Genomic DNA, 23,505 nt, shown 5'->3' on the forward strand with positions numbered 1-23,505 from the left:
TGGAGCTGGTGTACTTGTTCACTGGCTTTGTCCCTTCTGACGCGGCGTGCTTGGCCAGTTTTACCCAATTTTACAGCTCCCTGACCTGCCATCCACCCACAGGGGACTGTAGAATTCTGACCACTATGTGGGAAATGCAAGTCATCCCTCTATAGTACAACTCATCAAACTCCTGCTATAATTGTCATACTCTAAAGTCCAGCATTTTAAAAGTTACTTAATACTACCAGGATGGCAAAAAATGGTATTGTGTGAAATGTTTTGCTTGCAGTTATCAATTTTATTTCATGAACCCTGTTAAGGGGAACCAGTTTTAGCAAAACATGCACCTCCATTTCCTGTGAACATCTGAAATATAGAGTATCACATCTAAAAAATCCCTTAGCAGTCTTGCTGTGACTATCTGCCCCTCCAGCTGAAGTGGGGCCTGGTAAACCAAGAGATAAGCATAAAGCAAAAGCTGAACAAAATGTAAGTATGGTGTAACAAAGAATGAAATACACTGAAATAAATATTTTTGCTTTTTCTTTCATGCAGTCCACATAGGAAAAAATGCACATAGAGGTATTTCTTATGTTGTTCATTAATAAACATATGTTAATTTATTTACATTTGCTCATTAATTTATGAATAATACTATAGAGGCTAACTTTTCTTTAAAATAATAATAACTTCTATTGTAGATACGATCTAGAATGATATCATAAATTATATATCTTATATCAATTAGTAGCACTTTGACCTCAAATTGTGGGCTTAAACTCCCCTCCAGGGATTGAACACATAATCTAGACTGACACTTGAGTCCAGTACTCAGGGAGTGCTATATTGTTGGAAATACTTTATTTGAGTGAGACATTTTAATCTAAGGGTCTATCAGCCTGTACAGGTGGATGTACCAGGTCCCAGAATGTTTTGAAGAGTAGCAGGGACTTCTTGGCATACCCTGGCAAATGCCACAAAAACACAAATTAATTGGTCATTCATCCTGTGATTGCTCTTAGACAAATGTATGCCCAGAGAAGGGGGAGGAAGAGGGAATCTAATTGCAAATTTCAATTGTGATTCATAACGATTCAGATTCCAAGCTTGTAAGTGGTAACCTGAGATATTGTTTATCAAATGCAAAACTAAAAAAAACTGTAAAACCCTAAAATCAAAACATTTTATTTTATTTCACATGCAGCCTATTTGGAAGCATTTGTATATCTGGAAGGTAACGCAACAAGATTTTTTCTTATATGTAAGAGGGAACTGTCACAGTATCATTTAAAAAGCATTTTTATATTATATGGTTTACTTTTGGTATCTCTGCTCTTTCCCTAGCTTTTCATACCTGTCCGCCAACTGCTTTCACATGTGGAAATGGCCGATGCACACCATATAGATATCGCTGCGACCATTACAATGACTGTGGAGACAACAGTGATGAGGTCGGCTGCTTGTTCCCTACTTGTGATCCCAATTCAGAATTCTCCTGTAATAATGGAAGATGCATTAGCAGTAGCTATGTCTGCAATGGGGTGAACGACTGCCATGATAATGGAACTTCAGATGAAAGGAACTGCCGTAAGTACAATGAATTCATTCAGCTTCTTTGGAAAGAAACAGGGTGCTCAAATAATCATCGATGCAGCAAAGAGCATTAAGGAGCTCATAGCTCATTTATTTGACTCTCTCAAAAGGATGCTGTGTCCCAGAAGTAAGAACTCATTGTTAAAAAGTGATATGTTCACACATGCTGCAGGAAGTAATTATTGTGAAATATTGGCCCAAAACTCTGATCAGTTTTGGAACCAGTGTGTACGACTGATCAGGCAAAAAGCTACCCACTTAGTTGCATTCGTTGAAAAGACTCCGCCTTCTGATGAAAGATTCTTGCAGGAACCCTCGCAGAGAGCAGGGAAGGGTATCTGCGCAGAAGCCACACTCCTTTTTTACTTATTTGTTCATGGGATGTGGGCGTCGCTGGCCAGGCCAACATTTATTACCTATCCCTAGTTGCCCTAGTTCAGAGAGCATTTAAAAGTCAACCACGTTGCTGTGGGTGTGGCGTCACATGTAGGCCAGACCAGGTAAGGACAGCAGATTTCCCTCTCTAAGGGGTATTAGTGAACCAGGTGGGTTTTTAACAACAATGGTTCCTTGGTCATCATTAGACTTTTAGTTCCAGAGTTTTTTTATTGAATTCAAATTCCACCATCTGCCGTCCCCAGAGCATCACCCTGGGTCTTTGGATTACTAGTCCAGTGACAATACCACTATGCCATCGCCTCCATCTGGTTGCTACCTTGATGTACTTTCAGTTTTGCACCCCACAAATGAATGGCTTCACTATGTTCCTATGGGATTTATCCCACACCTCTTACAAAGACTCTATTCTGCCTTCACTCTTTGGCCTGCCTAGCCAGTTGGACAGTTTTACTTAGTGCTAAATCTTTCTGAAATTGTTGAAAGTCTGACAGGTTTTCTTCTAAAACACCTATGACTATTCTATCTACGATTAAGTTGTCTTTCTATGTTCCATACTCGGAATTGTCAGCCAAACGGTAGAGATCATTTATGAATGGATTAGTTCCTTGTTTCTGACTGCATCAATTAAAGTTTGCCTCTCTATTACAATATTTTGATGGTGACTAAAGTACGATTCAAAGGCTTCGATGACATCCTCTTAGGAGGCTGTGTCTTCTTTCACCCCGAACAGACACAAATCATATTCTCTATGCCTATGACAATGGTGAATTCTACCTTTTCAACCTCGCCGCAGCTTTTAACATGGTCAACCACACTATCCTCTTCCAACACTTCTCCAATGTCCAGCTCATTGTTTTATGGTGATCTCTTACGTAGCCAGTCATAACTAGAGCATCTACAGTGATAGTTTTTCTTCCTACCCTATGTTGTTCACAGAATCACAGAATTGTTACGGTGTAGAAGGAGGCCATTTGGCCCATTGTGTCAGCTTCAGCTGTCTGAGCATTTTGACTTAGTGTCAATCTCCTGCCTTTTCCCCGTAACCCTGAACATTGTTTCTATTTAAGTAATCACCCAATGCCCTCTTGAATGCATCTGTTATTTCTCGAGTCCTCAGCCCCTAGCATGGGGTCAGTGTCCACATGTATGCTGATAACACCCAGCTCTACATCCATGCCTTTGTCTCCTTCACACTGCCCCATTTCCATACTATCCTAGCCAGCATTCCATTCTTTACCTTCTGTCAACTTCAGCTGATCCAAAACTGCCAGCTGCATTCTATCCTATACTACATCTCTCTGTTGAAATTACAGGCTCCACATTACTGGAAGTAAATGTACAATTAGTTGGTTTTGGGCAATTCTATACAGCTCAACCCACAATGTTAAATACACGCAATTCCTTTCAGTGTCCCAAATTGCCTGTCATTCTCCACAACACGGTTGTTCCTTGTGAGATGGAAAAAATCACAGTGACACCGAACATCCTATTCATGAATACTTGAAAACCACACCAAGAAAGTGCTTAAAATTGCACCAGCCATTCTGGGAAATAGCAGCTAATATTTATACTGGGGCTGATGTAGAGCAGGGGTGGCGCACAGTGGTATACAGTCTGGAAGGAGTTGCCCTGGGAGTCCTCAACATCAACTCCGGAGCCCATGAAGTCTTATAGCATCAGGTCAAACATGGGCAAGGAAACTCCCTGATCGGATGTAAAATAGTGCATGTTGACATTGGGTGAGCATCCCAACATCATTGCACACTCGTGCGATATTTCGGTCGACGGGCGCGCTGCTGACTCTTGTGTCTGCCTGCCGACAATTAAGAGGCCTATTAAGGCCCTTAGTCAATTAATTTAAATATATTTTTCGCTGTCTGTCCAACCTCATGGTTGGCGGGCGGGTGAGTCAACCAGGTGACCTTTTGATTTTTTAGCAAACCTCATCCACTGGCAGGATGAGGTTTCCACAAGTAAATAACAAATAAATATAAATTTTTATTCTGTTCATGTAATTGTGAATTGGTCCAATGTCAGGACATGTTTTTCAGATTTTATAATTCTTAATTTTTGATCTTAAAATTGTTTAGCTCCCTGAGGCAGTTCCCTACCTTCAGAGAGCTTTCATTGTGCGCCCCCCGCTGCATGTGCAGACTTTTGCGTTTGCCCTCCTCCCGCCGTCACCCTGGCAGACACTGAGCCTTTCATTAATTGGCCAGCCAGTGGGAAATCATGGTCAGGGGCCGATTGTGGGCTCTGGACCTTTTTCCGACTGCTCCCGTGCCCACCCACCACGCCCGCCTGGTGACCCGAAAATCCTGCCCACGACATTAGCAGCAGTAGCCATTCCTTTCTGATTCAAAAGACCTTTAATTTAATTAATATTCTAACTAAAACAATGCCTCCCATGATTCTTTTGTTAAGCCAACAATTAAGAATCATTTTTTTGGTTGCTCTGTTCTCAGTGCAACGCTCCTAATTTTCCATTATTTGCAATTAATTTTCTATTTGCTTTGTACTTTAGTACCAACCCTTTACATTTCTTTCTGACTTGTTATAATAGAACATTTATTAGGTTAATCCATACATCTCTAAACATAATAGTGTTTATATAAAAAGAGGCTTACATTGCACTCAACTTTCCAATCCATAACAGAACGGAGTCTTACAAATTTTACCCTCTGTTGCCACATTGAGGCTTTGAGAAGTTATAGTTCCCATTTGAAAGCTTAGTTGCTATTTCAGTTAAATTCACAGGTTAAACCAAAGACAAAATTATTAAGTTTTGATGCAGATTTGTCAGCTGGCATGAACACCGCTCGTGGTTCACAACATCATGCATACAATGTTTTTTTTTTAAAGATGCTTCACTAAACTACCTTTTTCCTAACACTTTCCTGTAGCTGATCGGACCTGCCAGCCTGGCTATGCAAAATGTCAAACAACCTACATCTGTATCCCTCGCACTTACCTGTGTGATGGAGATAATGATTGTGGTGATATGAGTGATGAGAGCGCCACCCACTGTGGTATGTATTCTGTAAAACCTACAGATACTGTCATTATACACAGAGTAATTTCTGCTCCGATTGTTGACTCATGCTGTATGTATGAGCCTTTAATTCATTAACAATTTGGTTAACTTGTGTAAGAACTGTTTTCATTGTGCAAAAAATTAAAATCAAAAATTGAATATTACATCTAATTATTACCATGCTAGTAGAAAGTCCCCACTTAGTACTGGTTTGCTTAAATGCAAATTTTTGCAAAAGCTATTGATTTTCATTGAGACTGAAGGGCTTGGTGTCTAAGCATTTTAGCACTATCAATTTAATTTTATCCTCAATGCATAGATTATAATAGGAAAAAGTACACTCTGCAAAACATAATGCAGTCTTTAATAAATTAAAAGCATGCATTGCTTACAAATGCAAGCATTAGTATAGTACAAACAGTGTGCAAATGGTTTCTGGTTAAATTCAATCTAATTTTTACTCAGGTTTCAAGGAATTGTTAGATATTTGTATGAAATAGAGTTCATTTGCTCCAACACAAAAGGTATTAAACAGCCAGAGGGTAAAAGCACAGGGAATGCAGTCTTTGTACATTTGGTTTTTGCTTTCTATACCATGCAAAACAAAGGGCACTGCATTGGCAACTCTTGCACAATATGGCACGTGGTAGGATTTAAGAGGGGTGTTTAAAATCATGAAGCACTTTGATAAAGTAAACAGGAGAAAATATTTTTACAGTATGGTGTGTCATAAACAAGGCAAAGTCCAGATCATCAGAAGAATCAAGGGAAAATTTGGAAAAATATTTTTATGCAGATAATTTTAAGACATGGAATGTGCTACCAGAAACTGTGGCTGAATCCATTATTGTTTATAGAAGGCAATTGACATATATTTTGGGGAAAAAATAAATGGGTATGGGGAAGGGGCAGGGGATTGAAAAAAGCAAACACTTGTTCAGAGAGCACACACCAGTACAAATAAGCATAATTGCTTCCTGCTGTTTGGTAAAATACTATGATGATGCAGATAAGCATCCTTGGATATGCCGTCTCCTATTCAGAAATGATTACAAGTAACTGCACTCACTGAAAGGGTAATAAGTTGAAAAAATAGCTTACCTTTATCATTCCTGTTCTTTAACAAATATTTTTACAAAGCTGAGACCACTCCATTTCTAAATGTCAGATAAATAGGTTTCACCAAATGTAGTGACCTGTCTTCCTATTTCTCGTTATCAATTACCAATATTCCAATCAGATTTTCCACATTTTGTTTCCTCAGTAGCCAGCAACATGGCAATTTTTAGAATCTCTCTGCAAACCTCACCTCTTACAATTTCTTCACCGATATATTAAGAAATAATTAAGTAAAATTCTTTCCCTAATTGCATATGACTGCCACCTAGGAAGATTTTGGTCTGCTGATGTAAGTTTTAACTTTTTGATTCAATTTTAGCCACTGGAACTTGTGCAGAGAATGAGTTTCGCTGCTCATCTGGGCGCTGTATCCCAGCACACTGGTACTGTGATCGTGGAATAGATTGTGCTGATGGGTCTGATGAACCATCTACTTGTAGTAAGTATGGTGCATAATTAAATACTGCCAACCAACTGACATTACTTGACTTTATATCTCGTATTATTTTTCACTTGTTAACTTTCACAAGAAACAACCACAAAGAACAGTTGAAACCTGTGTGTATGGCTACGCCTTTTGGACTGAAACACATGGAAATACCCACTATTAATAAAGAGAGGCATTCAACAACTTTCCCCACCCTTAATGAACTGACTTAGAAATGTACAACTAAACTTCAATGTTTAATTTATTGTGATTCCAAAGACGATATACTTTTACATTTTCATGCCTTGTCTGCTATGTTATCTTTCTAGCTCACATGGAGCGCACTTGTTCAAGTCAACAGTTCAGGTGCGATAATAGCAGATGTATCCCCTCAGTCTGGATCTGTGATGGTGACAATGACTGCGGAGACATGAGTGATGAAGATCAAAGACATAGCTGTGGTAGGTATCACCAACAGAATGATTGCATTCCATTCACTCATTAACAAACTCTGTCTCATGGGGTTGAACCTTCGGCTCAGCGAGCGGGGATGGGGCCCACTCACCGAGGCGTAAAATGACACGGGATGACGTTGGGCATGTATCCCAATGTCACCGCGCGTCATTTGGATTTTCAGTTCGGCGGGCGTGCAGCCAAGTCTGATGCGAGCCTGCCGAACTGTCAAAGGCATGTAAAGGCCATTAATAAACTGATTAAGCCTATTGAGAAAGCTGCCCATCCAACCTTAAGGGTGACAGGCAGGCGAAGAGCCCAGGCGGCCTTCGCATTTTTCACGGAACCGCATCCACGGGCAGGATGAGGTTTCGTGAAGGATTTATAAATTGAATACATTTTTTCCTTAAAGTTCATTGACATGTCCCAGCTCATGTGACACTGTCACATGAGGGGACATGCCTTATTTTATTTTTTGTTCTTAAAATTTTTGGAACTTAAGCTAATCTCCCTGAGGCAGCTCTGTGCATGAGTCAAGCAGGCACCCAAGAGCCCAAATGCAGGCAGTCTGCATGGCATTATTTTCTCCTGTAAGTAGACCTCCAGACATGAGCATCTGAAGCAAACATTCTGCCCTTTCCATGTGCAACCTATTCACATCTATTTCAGGCCCCTTTTTCAAAATTCAATTGCAACTTAGCTTTTTTAGATGCTTTGCTGCTGAACTACCTGCCTTTAAAGAGTACCTTGGAAACTGCCTTCTGAAAGTTTGGTTTCAGTTTGGTTTACCTTTATCGTGAAGCCAGGAGGCACAGAAATGCTATTCCCAGCCACCTGAAACCAGCAGGACACTGCCAGCCAACACTCATCTCTTTTCCTGATTGGCTTCCCCTTCCCCCAGACTTTTCTAAGAACATCAGTCAACTTGCTGCTCCCTGGGACTGATGAGCTGACTGGTGAGATTCCATGCAAATAAACTTGGCAGGTCCTACCTACAGGCTCATTAAATACATGCAGGATATGCCACAATGGGATCACACCTTAATACAGGCACAGTCCAGTTTTTACAGGTCAGTGTTGGGTTTCTGACATTCTTGCAGTACAAAGTTAGGTTCGCTGATTAATTAACATCTTATTTACCTCAATGTGTTTTGTTTCAGTAAACCACAGCTGCACAGTTACAGAATTTACATGTGTAAACAGCCTTCCTCCACAGAGAAGGTGCATCCCTAGGACATGGGTTTGTGATGGAGATTCTGACTGTTTCGATGCTTTAGATGAACACCAGAATTGTACTCGGAGATCCTGCACCCTAACAGAATTCACATGTGACAATGGTCTCTGTGTTAGGAGTTCATACAGGTTTGTATTTTTCTCCTTAATACTGTTTAATTTTTCTGAGAAGGTTTTGGGGAATCAAAGTATTGCAAGACATAATGGATGGAAGAAATGGTTGCAATAACATAAAAATCCCTCCAATTGATAATTTAATTTTTTTTTAAAAAGTTGATGAATTGAGGCACAAAGCTTATTTAAGACCAGAAGGTCATTGGCTTTTATTTTTGTTTTATTTGTTATTTCTTTATCAGGTTGCTTGTTTACCCACTGGTAGATCACAGGTGAAGCCTGCAATAAAAGAAGTTTCATAGATTTTGTTGGAATGCTTAGTGATACAGCAGTAATATGAACTTTCTAATCCCACTTCCTCAAGTGTTTATAAGGTTAAAGCAACCTTGTGTGCCAAAAGAGGGGATTAGTGCCAAGATTAGGGGAATAAGATTAAGCCCTGTATTTCCTATCTTGTTTGGGCCTTTTGTTTTGCATTTGTAATTGTTCTAAACTTCCATTGTGACATTTGTATTTCTCAGAAATAGTGTGGATGCAAAATGTATTCAACACTTCCAGAATGCTAATCACAAATTGCTGCCCCAGCAGCTGTACTGGCAAAGTACTGAAATCCCAACCAAAAAGGATGGAACTTTAGATTCTAGACGTAACTGCTCTTGACACTAGCCTCTGTTCAGTGGCCTTGTTGTTCCAAATGTCAGCCAGATTTCACGGGCATGCACAGATACTTGTATTTCATGACTAAATGAAATGTTGCAGTATCATTGTCCCTTCCATTTGCCAGTTCTTGCTAAAAGCTTATTATTTAGCTATGAAATGGTGGGCAGTGATTGAGTGGAGCCTTTTCATTTAGATATATTTATGAAAAAATGTTCAATAGTGTGAAAGCATCTGCCCAGTTTTTGAAAAGATAGAATAGTTACTGGCCTAGACTTTACAGCCAGTGGCACTGTTTACTTTCAAAAGAAGCTGCCCACAAAGTTTTAGCAGGTTCTAGAGTGCAGACTTTCTCTTTTCCAATGTAAGTTGGAATTCTGTGCCTTCTGGAAGGGATCTGTGATATCCTGGAATAGGGCAGACAGCAGGAAGTCTAATCAATCAATCAGATTGAAGTATTTTCAGAGTTGGCAAAGCAAGAAGTAAAATGCAGGACATATAAGTACTCATGTTGAACAGCACTTGGAGGAAGCACTGAGGGTGGCAAGGATGCAGAATGTACTCTGGATTGGGGACTTCAATGACCATCACCAAGAGTGGCTCATTAGCGCCACTACTGACCGAGCTGGCCAAGTCCTAAAGGGCATTGCTGCTAGACTGCATCTGCGACAGGTGGTGAGGCAACTAACATGAGGGAAAATCATGCTTGACCTCATCCTCACCATCCTGTTGGTTGCAGATTCATCTCTCCATGACAGCATCGGTTGGAGTGACCACCACACAACCCTTGTGGAGACGAAGTCCCGTGTTCAACTTGAGTATACCCTCCATTGTGTTGTGTGGCACTTTCACCGTGCTAAGTGGGGCAGATTTTGAACAGATCTAGCAACTCAAGACTGGGCCTTCGTGAGGCGCTCTGGGCTATCAGCAGCAGCAGAACTATACTCAACCACAATCCTTAACCTCATGGCTGGGCATATCCCCCACTCTACCATTACCACCAAGCCAGGGGATCAACAAAGTTCATTGAAGAGTGCAGGAGGGCATGCCAGGAGCAGCACCAGGCATTCCTAAAAATGAGGTGTCAATCTGGTGAAGCTACAACACAGGACAGCTTGCATGCCAAACAACATAAGCAGAAAGTGATGGACGGAGCTAAGCGATCCCACAACCAACGGGTCAGATCTAAGCTCTGCAGTCCTGCCACATCCAGTCATGGTGGTGGACAATTAAACAACTCACTATAGGAAAAGACTCCACAAATATCTCCACCCTCAATGATGGGAGAGCCTAGTACATCAGTGCAAAAGATAAGGCTGAAGCATTTGCTACAATCTTCAGCCAGAAGTGCCGAGTGGATGATCCATCTCAGCCTCCTCTGGAGGTCCCGATGCCAGTCATCAGCCAATTCGATTCACTCCATGTGATATCAAGGAATGGGTGAAGGCACTGAATAATGCAAAGGCTATGGGCCCTGACAACATTCCGGCAATAGTACTGAAGACTTGTGCTCCGGAAGTTGCTGCGCCCCTAGCTACAACACTTGCATCTACCCAGCAATGTGGAAAATAACCCAGGTATGTCCTGTACACAAAAAGCAGGAGAAATCCAATCTGGCCAATTACCGCCTCATCAGTCTACTCTCCATTATCAGTAAAGTAATGGAAGGGGTCATCAACAGTGCTATCAAGCGGCACTTGCTTAGCAATAACCTGCTGACTGATGCCCAGTTTGGGTTCTGTCAGGGTCACTCCGCCCCTGGCCTCATTATAGTCTTGGTTCAAACATGGACAAAACAGCTGAACTCCAGAGGTGAGTTGAGAGCGACCTGATGTCAAGGCCGCATTTGACTGAGTGTGGCATCAAGGACCCCTAGCAACACTGGAGTGAATGGGAATCAGGGGGAATACTCTCCACTGATTGGAGTCATATCTAGCACAAAGGAAGATGGTTGTGGTTGTTTGAGGTCAGTCATCTCAACTCCAGGAGATCACTGCAGGAATTCCTCAGCATTGTGTCCTAGGCTCAGCATTCTTCAGCTGCTTCATCAATGACCTTCCTTCCATCATAAGTGGGGATATTCGTTGATAATTGCACAATGTTCAGTACCATTCATGACTCCTCAGATACTGAAGCAGTCTATGTCCAAATGCTGCAAGACCTGGACAATATCCAGGCTTGGGCTGACAAGTGGCAAGTAACATTTGCGCCGCACAGGTGCCAGGCAATGACTATCTCGAACAAAAGAGAATCTTAACCATTGCCCCTTGATGTTCAATGGCATTACCATCACTGAATCCCCCACTGTCAACATCCTGGGGTTACCATTGACCAGAAACTGAACTGGACAAACCATATAAATACTGTGGCTACAAGAAGCTAGGAACCCTACAACAAGTAACTCACCTCCTGACTCCCAAAGCCTGTCCACCATCTACAAGGCACAAGTCAGGAGTGTGATGGCATACTCCCCATTTACCTAGATGAGTGCAGCTCCTATAACACTCAAGAAGCTTGACACCATCCAGGACAAAGCAACCTGCTTGATTGGCAACACATCCACAGCATTCATTCCCTCCGACACACAGTACCAGCAATGTGTACCATCTACAAGATGCACTGCAGGAACTCACCAAGGCTCCTTAAACAGCACCTTTCAAACCCAAGACCACTACCATCTAGAAGGACAAGGGCAGCAGGTAGATGGGAACACCACCACCTGGAAGATCCCCTCCAAGTCACTCACCATCCTGACTTGGAAATATATTGGCTGTTCCTTCACTGTTGTGGGGTCAAAATCCTGGAACTCTCTTCCTAACAGCACTGTGGGTGTATGTACACCATAGGGACTTCAGCAGTTCAATATGACGGCTCACCACCACCTTCTCAAGGGCAATTAGGGATGGGCAATACATGCTGACCTAGCCAGCGAAGCCCACATCCAATGAATGAATTTTTAAAAAATCCCACTGGGAAGTTCCCAGGTAAGGGTTCGCACGGCAATTGCCCAAAAGTTCACACTTCCTCCGGACAATTGCACTGCACTGGGAACCATCCGAATATACGGCTTAAATCGCAAACTGCGGATTTTTCCACCAGGGCTCCTTCAATAGTTACTCAGAAAAAGTTAGAATAGGAACTAAAACCTCCTTTAACTCCTGGGGACCTATTGAAAAGACCCAGACCGACCCCACGGGACTCCACCCACCCCGCCCCCAAACTCGACTCCCAACACCCCCACCTCCCCTGTCCAACAACCCCAACCCCCCCACATCTGAACCCCTATTCCTCTGATTTACAACAGCCCCAGCCCTCCCAACCTCCAAAACCCCACCCCAACCTCCAAACCCAACCCCCTGACCTCCGATCCTCCACATCCCTGATCTCCAATCCCCCACCTTCGACCTCCGATCCCTCAACCTCCCAATATCCAAACCCCCATCTCTCTGAGCTCCAATAAACCCAACCCTCCCAATCTCCGAACCCCCACCCCAACCTCCAAAACCCCACACCCCTGACCTCTGATCCCCCACACCCCTGACCTCCAATCCCCCACCTCTGACCTCCGATCCCCGCCCCTCAAACCTCCGATCCCCCCATTCCCTCCGATCTTCCACTCCCCTGACCTGTGATACCCCTCGCCCCCTGGCCTTCAAGTTCCCCCACCTCCTAGACCTCATACCCCCCCAACAATGACATCCAACCACCCTGTCATCCCCACCCTCCAACACCCTCCCCGCCCCCCGAACTTTCGACTGACCTCAGCCCCTGACCCTGGACAGCCGCCTCCACCAATGGACTTCTGACCTCCCCCCCCGCACCCTGACCTTGGACCCCACCCTCCCCCACAAACCTCACTCTCCTCCGATCTCCCCCCTAGACCTTCGACTCCCACCCGCCCCCTCTGGACCTCAGAAATTCACCACGACGACACTCCTGGACTTTGGAACCCCCACCCAACATCCCCCCTGGACGTCAGACCACCCCCCCACCCCCCACCGCACCAGACCCTGACCCATCCCCCCCCACCATGATTCCCTTGAACCTCGGACCCCCAACCCCCACCCCACCCCCATACCTCGGACCCCCTTATGGATCCCAATCCCCATCGCCCCAAAACCTCTGACCACCACTCCCCACCCCCCAGACTTCCAACCGACCCCCCACTCCCCCAGACCTCGGACGTACTCACCCCCCCAGGCCACCCCCGGACACCCTCATTCCCCAAATCCTGTCCATGTATCTTAGATACTTATCTTCCCCCTGTCACTTTTCCTGGCCCTTTAAACTTACCTGCTTATAGCAGTAAGTGCTGTAAAAAAGGAGGCGTGGCCACTTTGAATTCACTAGAGCTACACTTTGCGAGGAGCCTTTCAATGCAGGCCCCAAGCAGCTCCGGTGAACAGAAGTGTCAACGTAATTTTCAAGACCAGGTATGTAGGCATTTATTTCTTCTAATTTCTGTGGGCCAGGACTTTCCGACTCTAGTCAGAAGTTACTATGAGTGCTGATATTCTGCGTAAGAGGTAGTTACATGCTGATCAGATCAATTTGAATTTTGGCACAATTCAGACTTCAAATTGCTATTCCTCTTCAAAGTGATATTCATAGATACAAATTGAATTGATATGTTGCCAATGCAACCTTTTAGTTTAAATTAACATAACTAGTTGGTGTTAGGGGAAGTAGTTAAAGATGGTTTGTTCCCAGTGCTTATTTCCAGTGAAATTATGGATGATTGATCACTTCCTCAAGAAAATGTACTGATTTGTACACATCCTTGGAGTTTTTTTTTAGCTAAACCCTCATTTTCTATAGTAATAATAATAATTATAAAAAAAAAAACAAAACAGAATTACCTGGAAAAACTCAGCAGGATTGGCAGCATTGGCGGAGAAGAAAAGAGTTGATGTTTCGAGTCCTCATGACCCTTCAGCAGAACTGGGTGAATCCAAGGAGAGGGGTGAAATATAAGCTGGTTTAAGGTGGGCTGGGGGTGGGGGGGGGGGCGGGGGGGGGAGGGAAGGAGTGGAGGGGGTGGTGTGGTTGTAGGGACAAGCAAGCAGTGATAGGAGCAGATAATCAAAAGATGTCACAGACAAAAGAACAAAATAACACAGAGGTGTTGAAGTTGGTGATATTATCTAAACGAATGTGCTAATTAAGAATGGATGGTAGGGCACTCAAGGTATTGCTCTAGTGGGGGTGGGGGGGCATAAAAGATTTAAAAATAATGGAAATAGGTGGGAAAAGAAAAATCTATATAAATTATTGGAAAAAACAAAAGGAAGGGGGAAGAAACAGAAAGGGGGTGGGGATGGAGGAGGGAAGTCAAGATCTAAAGTTGTTGAATTCAATATTCAGTCCGGAAGGCTGTAAAGTGCCTAGTCGGAAGATGAGGTGCTGTTCCTCCAGTTTGCGTTGGGCTTCACTGGAACAATGCAGCAAGCCAAGGACAAACATGTGGGCAAAGAGCAGGGTGGAGTGTTAAAATGGCAAGTGACAGGGAGGTTTGGGTCATTCTTGCGGACAGACCGCAGGTGTTCTGCAAAGCGGTCGCCCAGTTTACGTTTGGTCTCTCCAATGTAGAGGAGACCACATTGGGAGCAACAAATGCAGTAGACTAAGTTGGGGGAAATGCAAGTGAAATGCTGCTTCACTTGAAAGGAGTGTTTGGGTCCTTGGATGGTGAGGAGAGAGGAAGTGAAGGGGCAGGTATTGCATTTTTTGCGTGGGCATGGGGTGGTGCCATAGGTGGGGGTTGAGGAGTAGGGGGTGATAGAGGAACGGACCAGGGTGTTCCGGAGGAAACGATCCCTATGGAATGCCGCCAGGGGTGGTGAAGGGAAGATGTGTTTGGTGGTGGCATCATGCTGCAGTTGGTGGAAAAGACGGAGGATGATCCTTTGAATGCAGAGGCTGGTGGGGTGATAAGTGAGGACAAGGGGGACCCTATCATGTTTCTGGGAGGGAGGAGAAGGCGTGAGGGCCGATGCGCGGGAGATGGGCTGGACACAGTTGAGGGCCCTGTCAACGACCGTGGGTGGAAAACCTCAGTTAAGTAAGAAGGAGGACATGTCAGAGGAACTGTTTTTGAAGGTAGCGTCATCAGAACAGATGCGACAGAGGCGAAGGAACTGAGAGAATGAGATGGAGTCCTTACAGGAAGTGGGGTGTGAGGAGCTGTAGTCGAGGTAGCTGTGGGAGTCGGTAGGCTTGTAATGGATATTGGTAGACAGTCTATCACCAGAGATTGAGACAGAGAGGTCAAGGAAGGGAAGGGAAGGGAAGTGTCAGAGATAGACCACATGAAAATGATGGAGGGGTGGAGATTGGAAGCAAAATTAAGAAGTATTTCCAAGTCCCGACGAGAGCATGAAGCAGCACCGAAGTAATCATTGATGTACCGGAGAAAAAGTTGTGGAAGGGGGCCGGAGTAGGACTGGAACAAGTAATGTTCCACATACCCCATAAAGAGACAGGCATAGCTGGGGCCCATGCGGGTACCCATAGCCACACCTTTTATTTGGAGGAAGTGAGAGGAGTTGAAGGAGAAATTGTTCAGTGTGAGAATAAGTTCAGCCAGAGAGAGGAGAGTAGTGGTAGATGGGGATTGTTCGGGCCTCTGTTCGAGGAAGAAGCTAAGGGCCCTCAGACCATCCTGGTGGGGGATGGAGGTGTAGAGGGATTGGACGTCCATGGTGAAGAGGAAGCGGTTGGGGCCAGGGAACTGGAAATTGTTGATGTGACGTAAGGTGTCAGAGGAATCACGGATGTAGGTGGGAAGGGACTGGACAACGGGAGAGAGAAGGGAGTCAAGATAACAAGAAATGAGTTCCGTGGGGCAGGAGCAAGCTGACACGATCGGTCTACCAGGACAGTTCTGTTTGTGGATTTTGGGTAAGAGGTAGAAGTGGGCTGTCCGAGGTTGGGCGACTATCAGGTTGGAAGCTGTGGGAGGAAGATCTCCAGAGGAGATGAGGTCAGTGACAGTCCTGGAAACAATGGCTTGATGTTCAGTGGTGGGGTCATGGTCCAGGGAGAGGTAGGAGGAAGTGTCTGCGAGTTGGCTCTCAGCCTCCGCGAGGTAGAGGTCAGTGCGCCAGACAACAACAGCACCACCCTTGTCAGCGGGTTTGATGACAATGTTGGGGTTGGACCTGAGAGAACGGAGTGCAGTAAATTCAGAGAGAGACAGATTAGAATGGGTGAGAGGAGCAGAGAAATTGAGGCGACTAATGTTGCGCTGACAGTTCTGAATGAAAAGATCAAGAGAAGGTAAGAATCCAGAGGGAGGGGTCCAGGTGGAGGGAGAATATTGGAGGTGGGTGATAGGATCCGTTGAATGGCGAGAGTACTCCTGCCCAAATAAGTGAGCCCGGAGACGAAGACGGCAGATGAAGAGTTCAGCTTCGTGCCGAGCCCGAAATTCATTGAGATGAGGGCGTAAGGGTACGAAACTAAGTCCTTTGCTGAGCACTGAACGTTCAGCATCGAAGAGGGGAAGGTCAGGGGGTATAGTAAATATACAGCTGGGGCTGGGATTGGAAGCTGGGGTGGGGACGGAGGGACAGGCAGGGGTGGAGGGTCCTAGATGGGTGTTGGTGTCGATGAGTTGTTGGAGCTTGCGTTCCTTAGCACTTGAGAGAAAGAGAAAAAGTTTCTTGTTGAGGCGTCGGATGAGACAAAGAATAAAATGAAATTGGGGGCACGCGCAGCTTTGAACAAGGGTATGGTGCTGCTGGAGGGAGAGGTCGAGCGTGTTCACATGGCGGCGCATGGCACTGAGTGTGGATCTCAGAATGTGACAGGAACAGTAGTCCGAGAAACGTTTTATGTCCTGGAGATACCTGTAATCCTGGGTGGGTTCAAAACAAGAGGGATGGAATTTCAATTGAAATCCACATGGGGTAAGTCGGAGACGGAGACATTCACTGAGAAAGGAGATCTCATTTTCTATATTTGTTTTGATACCTGTACATCTACAGATTCTTCAGTGGTCTAGTATTGGGATATTTTTAATTCCCAGATGATCTAGTGCAAGTCATCTCCACTCTAGTCTTTTTTGTGCATACTTTGATCAACATTATTTCTGCTTTGGATATTTTGAATCTGAACAGGAATCCTGAGTATGTACTGTTTTAAGTGGCCAATGGTTTGAGCAACCAATGCATCGAAACCGGAAACACATATTCAGTACTGTTTTATTAATTAAGAAATTTTAGGAACAAGGAATAGCCATTTGTCCAAACAAGTTCTTAAACCCATCTATTCACCTTCTCAATGCATTCTCCAATCCTTTCTTTCGTCAGTTCAGACTGCTTTTTGAATCTATAAATGGTATTAATTTCAATGCCTTTCTTTGATACAGAATTATTCTGAGGCTTTATTACAAGTACTCTTTCTGACTTACCTTCTTAACCTCCTCATTTTTAAGATTTTCCCTGGTATTTGAACTGATCACCATGCCAAACAATTTGGCTGGACCAACTTTATCATTCCTTTACACAATATTAAATTCTTAAGTTAGATCAGAACAATGTTTTCTTTTTCATCAAAGGGAAAAGCCCAACTCACTTAATCTTTCCTTATAACTTCAATTCCTGAAGTCTGAAATAATCTGGTTTGCTTAACTCTTTATCTTTTCAAACTAATAATATCTCCTTCAGAAAATTGGGTGACTAGAACTAAGCGATTCATTCCAGGTTGGATCAAACCAATGCCTTGCTTAAGAACAAAATCATGTCACTTTCCTTGATTCCATCCCTTTGCTATTGAAATGGAGTATATTTTATGGGCTGCAGTGAAATTGAGTGTTATAGCTGAGATTCAAAGGAGGGTGAAGTATGAAAGCAAACAATTTAATTATGCACCATAAATAATTTAGCAGCAGCATTATTACAGTTAGCATGTTCAATATTTAATGCCTAATTTTGCCCACAGATGCGACCGACGCAATGACTGTGGCGATGGTACTGATGAACGAGGATGTAGTTACCAACCTTGTGCCCAGCACCAGTATACATGTCAGAATGGCCACTGCATTTCACAGTTATGGGTCTGTGATGGTGATAATGATTGTGGAGATAGATCTGATGAGATGGAACACCTGTGTGTCACCTCTGAGCCAACGTGCCCTCCACATCATTTCAAATGTGACAATGGAGGTTGTATTGAAAGTGGCAAGGTGTGCAATGAAGTGGATGATTGCTCTGATAATAGTGATGAGAAAACATGTGGTATGTATTTAGTTTTAAGAACCTTTTTTTGATTTTGAACCTGCTGTTTATCAACGTAATTAATGTATCTGGAAAAGTGGTGAAAGGACTGTAGGATATCAACTGCATCACCCAATGTATTTTTCAAATAAGTTTGCAGCAGCATAGTAAGATATAAACAGCTTTCACATTTTGTCACAACTATAGTAAGAAGAATGAGTCAAATTCAAGGGACTGGTGATTCTTTTATGGTTCATTTACATCGTTGTTACCTGTCCCTTGATTCGAAGATGGTATCTACTCTGGGTTGTGAGTTTCTGCCATGGGTCTTCATGTGACTAAACAGGCTGATTCTTGACCTGCAGATTTTTGGGCACATGCAGCAGAATTTTTGATTGAATTTTTTGAGGAGGTGACCAGGTGTGTAGATGAGGGTAGTGTAGTTGATGTAGTTTATATGGATTTCAGCAAAGCCTTTGACAAGGTCCCACATGGGAGACTTATAAAGAAGGAAAATGCACATAGGATACAGGGTAAGCTGTAATTCAAAATTGGCTTAGTTGTCGGAGACAGAGAGTGATGACAGAAGGATGCTTTAGTGATTGGAAGCCAGTGTTTAGTGGTTTACCACAGGGATCTGTGCTTGGTCCCCTATTATTTGTCATTTATATAAACAACATAGATGACTATGTAGGGGGTAGGATTAGTAAATTTGCGGATGACACAAAGATTGGCTGGGTGGTTAACAGTGAGGTTGAGTGTCTTGGGCTACAGGAAGATATAGACGGGATAGTCAAATGGGCAGATAAGTGGCAGATGGAATTTAACCCTGAAAAGTGTGAGGTGATATACTTTGGAAGGAGTAATTTGACAAGGAAGTATTCAATGAATGGCATGGCACTAGGAAGTTCTGAAGAACAAAGGGACCTTGGCATGTGTGTCCATAGATCTCTGAAGGCAGAGGGGCATGTTAGTGGGGTGGTGAAAAAGGCATATGAGACACTTGCCTTTATCAATCGAGGCATAGATTACATAAGTAGGGAGGTCATGTTGGAGTTGTATAGAACCTTAGTGAGGCCATAGCTGGACTACTGTGTGCAGTTCTGGTTGCCACATTATAGGAAGGATATGATTGCACTGGAGGGGGTGCAGAGGTGATTCACCAGGATGTTGCCTGGGATGAAACAATTAAGCTATGAAGAGAGATTGGATAGACTTGGGTTGTTTTCGTTGGAGTGGAGAAGACTGAGGGGTGAGCTGATCGAGATGTACAAGATTATGAGGGGCATGGACAGGGTGGATAGGGAGCAGCTGTTCCCCTTAATTGAAGGGTCAGTCATGAGGGGACATAAGTTCAAGGTGAGGGGCAGGAGGTTTAGGGGGGATGTGCGGAAAAACTTTTTTACCCAGAGAGTGGTGACGATCTGGAATGCACTGCCTGGGAAGGTGGTGGAGACAGGTTGATTCAAGTACTTTAAAAAGTACCTGGATGAGCACTTGGCATGTCATAACATTCAAAGCTATGGGCCAAGTGCTGGTAAATGGGATTAGGCAGGTAGGTTAGGTGTTTCTCATGTGTCGGTGCAGACTCGATGAGCCGAAGGACCTCTTCTGCACTGTGAGATTCTGTGATTCTGAGAATGTTCCACGAGATAGTAGATCCGGCGTGCAGGATTTGTTTCCTTTTCTTTCTTTCTCTGTCGCCACTCTGCCTCATCATTAAGGTGTTTGGACTGAAAGCTTGATGGACCAGTTGTCACCATTTTGAACAATTGGTAGCAAGCTCCTCCCAGTCATAATGTCAACACTGTCACACTTCAGTGAGAGCTTCAAGGTGTCTTTGAAGCATTTTCTTTGTTCTCCCTTGGAACGCTACCCATTTGAGAGTTGATAAACAGGATCTGGCAGTGAGATGCTTTTCAGCTATCCAGACACAATATGCAGTTCGTCGGGTGTGGGTGTCGCTGGCTAGGCCAGCATTTATTGCTCATCCCTAATTGCCCTTGAATGTGGTGGCCAATAAATGCTGGCCTAGCAGGTGATGCCCACACCCCATGAATGAATGAATAAATAAATAAATAATGTCATGCTGCGCTATAATTGTTGATTGAAATTTTGCCTTTTAAGTTTTTTTCCTTCTTGCTAATTTCTGCCACCTCTCTCCACTCTTTTCCTTGCTGAGTTATGATGCTACAGGTATTAAGCATACATTGATGTGATCACTCTTAATGTGTGAAGAGTCTGTGTGCCATGAGAGCTTGCTTGGCTGACATCACAACCAAACTGCATCCCCCCTGTCCTCACCCATTCTACACATTTCCAAAAGGAGATTTCTGATACTGATCAGAAATGGAAAGCTTGACTAATTTTCTATCACTATTCCAGAGCAATATGCCCATTAGAAGGCCCTAGTCCCAACTCCACCCTAAGTTGAAATCAGTTAGTTCAATACTAATTTGGAATTGAATCTGAATGCCTCTGGCCTCTACGGCTGAATTATGTTATTTTATTTTAAGATGTTTTAAATATTTCTCCTTTTCACTGGAACTGGTCAGATGAAGGCCATTCGGCTTATCCAGTCCTATATAATCCATTGTTCCTGTTCTCTTTGGCATAGTGGTATTGTCACTGGACTAGTATTCCAGACACCCAGGGTAATGCTATGGGGACCCAGGTTTGAATCCCACCATGGCAGATGGTGGAATTTGAATTCAATAAAAATCTGGAATTAAAAGTCTAATGATGACCATGGAACCATTGTCAATTGTTGTAAAAAGCCATCTGGCTCACTAATGCTCTTTAGGGAAGGAAATCTGCTGTCCTTACCTGGTCTGGCCTACATGTGACTCCAGATTCTTATAAAATGTTCTTTGAATTAGGGATGGGCAATAAATGCTGGCCTAGCCAGTGATGCCCACATCCAATGAATATCTTTAAAAAATTCTTGGAGGTTTTATCTAATTACTTACTGCCTCCAATTGCCCTGCCCAGTCAAACAACATTTTCCCCTCATCTCCTTTATATTTATAATTAATAAACAAAAATGTTCAAAGAAAATGGAAAAAAAATCAGGGCTTTTGTATAAGCTACTTTTATACGAACATTGAATTTTGTACTATTTAAGGATAATTCACTTTATTGCACGTTTCAAATATTACATTTGTTTTAGAGCAGCAGGCCCCTCAATGAAGTGATTTTAATTTTGGAATAAGTTGTAGTACTGTATCTTTATCTTAAGTAACCTGGCAATTTTACAAATCAAAAATTACTTTTATCTTTGAATTTCATTTATCCCTCTGTTTCATAAGGACAGCTTGTAAATGCAGTAAACCATTCTTAGAAGGTATTTGGGCTTTGACTTGTCACATTGTTCATTTTGCCTTTAATTATCATGTTTTTACAGGCGTTGACGAATGTAGTGATCCTGCACTGAATCACTGTACACACACCTGCACCAATACATTGACCAGTTTCTTCTGCTCTTGTAACCCTGGCTACCGCCTCATGGATGATGGACAGACTTGTGAAGACCTTGATGAATGCAATGTAACACCAAGTGTTTGCAGCCAGATTTGTGAAAACACAGAGGGTTCCTATATTTGCAAATGTGCCCCAGGACATCTTCGGGAACCTGATGGGAAAAGTTGTCGCCAAAACAGCAATATTGCTCCTTATCTCCTCTTCAGTAATCGTTACTATATACGTAATCTCTCAGTTGATGGGGAATTTTACACTCTTGTGCAACAAGGACTCATCAATGTGGTGGCATTGGACTTCGACAGAGTTGAGCAAAGGTTGTACTGGTTTGACTTAGGCCGAAGAATTATTGAGCGAATGTTCCTGAATGGAACCAAAAAGGAGACTGTTATTAACCATGATCTGTTTGGTACAGAAGGCCTGGCTGTTGACTGGGTTGGAAGGTAAGATAACCTATCAGTTGACACTGCTTGGAGGTCTTAAGGTTTTTATTATTTTCAAACTTCTATGCACTAAAATCAGACTTTGCAATAACCAATTTTAATTTAACCCAGACTTTTAGGAATTAAAGCACTTTTTGTTAGTCCAATGTTTGGAGTAAGTAAAGGATAGCAATGACACTTTGTGTCCCATCTCAAATGAATACAATAGGCACTTTTCAGTTTAAAATTACTTTATCAGACCAAAATCTCATTTAAATTATATGGTGAGTGTAGCCAGTGTTAGGCTGTGAAAGTTGTTTCATGTTACCGGATATAGCTTCAGCTTAATCTGCAATGGGTTACTGTATAGGTGCAATCTTTATGATACTTCTATAGGAACATATTTATATTTTTAAATTTTCAAATATCCTTGGGGAAAGTACTGAAATCCATATGAAGGAGAAAGGTGCAATAGAATTCAACCCAGAGTAAATAAAGTAAAGAAAATCTAAATATTTGAAGGTGACATAAAGATAGCATTTACCTTTAGTAGTGAGTCTCAAGTGTTGTATGCTGCAGGCTTCTAATTTGCTTTGACCAAGGTTGAGGCTACCAATGTGGTTTGTACATTGTTGGTTTACATGAAACTTATTTAGATCTTGGTGAAATAAATAGCTAGAAACAAAAAAGGTGAATTCAACAGATTCTGCATTCCCATAAGTGAATGATGGTTGTAGGGAGCACAAATTGCAGATAGGGTGCCATCGTATCAGTTCTTTTGCCTTACTTTCTTTTGAATGCAGCTTTCTACTTGGAGCATGAGATCATCGAATTTACCCTAAAATTCAAAACATAGAAACATAGAAGCAAGGGTAGGTCATTCGGCCCTTCGAGCCTGCCACACCATCGATACAATCATGGCTGAACCTCTATCTGAACGCCATATCCCCGCTCTCTCCTATACCCCTAGATGCCTTTCAAGTCTAGAAATGTATCTATTTCCTTCTTAAATATGTTTAGTGACTTGGCCTCCACAGCCTTCTGTGCTAGACAATTCCATAGGCTCACCAGCATCTGGGTGAAGGAGTTTCTCCTCATCTCGGCCCTAAATAGCCTACTCAATATCCTGAGATTGCGACCCCTTGTTCTAGACCCCCCCAGCCCGAGGAAACATCAGCCCTGTATACAGTCTGTCCCACCCCGTCAGAATTTTATAAGTTTATATGAATGAGAGATCCCCTCTCATTCTCCTAAACTCCAGTGAATACAAGCCTAGTCAGCCCAACCTCCCCTCATATGACAGTACTGCCATCCCAGGAATCAATCTGGTGAACCTTCGCAATGGTAAGTATATCCTTTCTTAGGTAAGGAGACCAA

General features: G+C 43.2%; 1 protein-coding gene across 1 annotated transcript in view; it reads left to right on the top strand.

Annotated features, from left to right (window-relative positions):
- The window catches only part of lrp2a (low density lipoprotein receptor-related protein 2a), a 387,109-nt gene that overhangs the window by 261,339 nt on the left and 102,265 nt on the right, over nt 1-23,505 (top strand). The window contains exons 47-53 of the mRNA XM_041200238.1: nt 1,327-1,569; nt 4,878-5,003; nt 6,447-6,566; nt 6,884-7,015; nt 8,168-8,369; nt 17,955-18,250; nt 21,633-22,149. Coding sequence (XP_041056172.1) covers nt 1,327-1,569; nt 4,878-5,003; nt 6,447-6,566; nt 6,884-7,015; nt 8,168-8,369; nt 17,955-18,250; nt 21,633-22,149 — 1,636 coding nt within the window. The remainder of the gene's footprint in view (nt 1-1,326; nt 1,570-4,877; nt 5,004-6,446; nt 6,567-6,883; nt 7,016-8,167; nt 8,370-17,954; nt 18,251-21,632; nt 22,150-23,505) is intronic.

Source organism: Carcharodon carcharias, chromosome 12, assembly GCF_017639515.1.
Source record: "Carcharodon carcharias isolate sCarCar2 chromosome 12, sCarCar2.pri, whole genome shotgun sequence".
Classification (NCBI taxonomy): Eukaryota; Metazoa; Chordata; class Chondrichthyes; order Lamniformes; family Lamnidae; genus Carcharodon; species Carcharodon carcharias.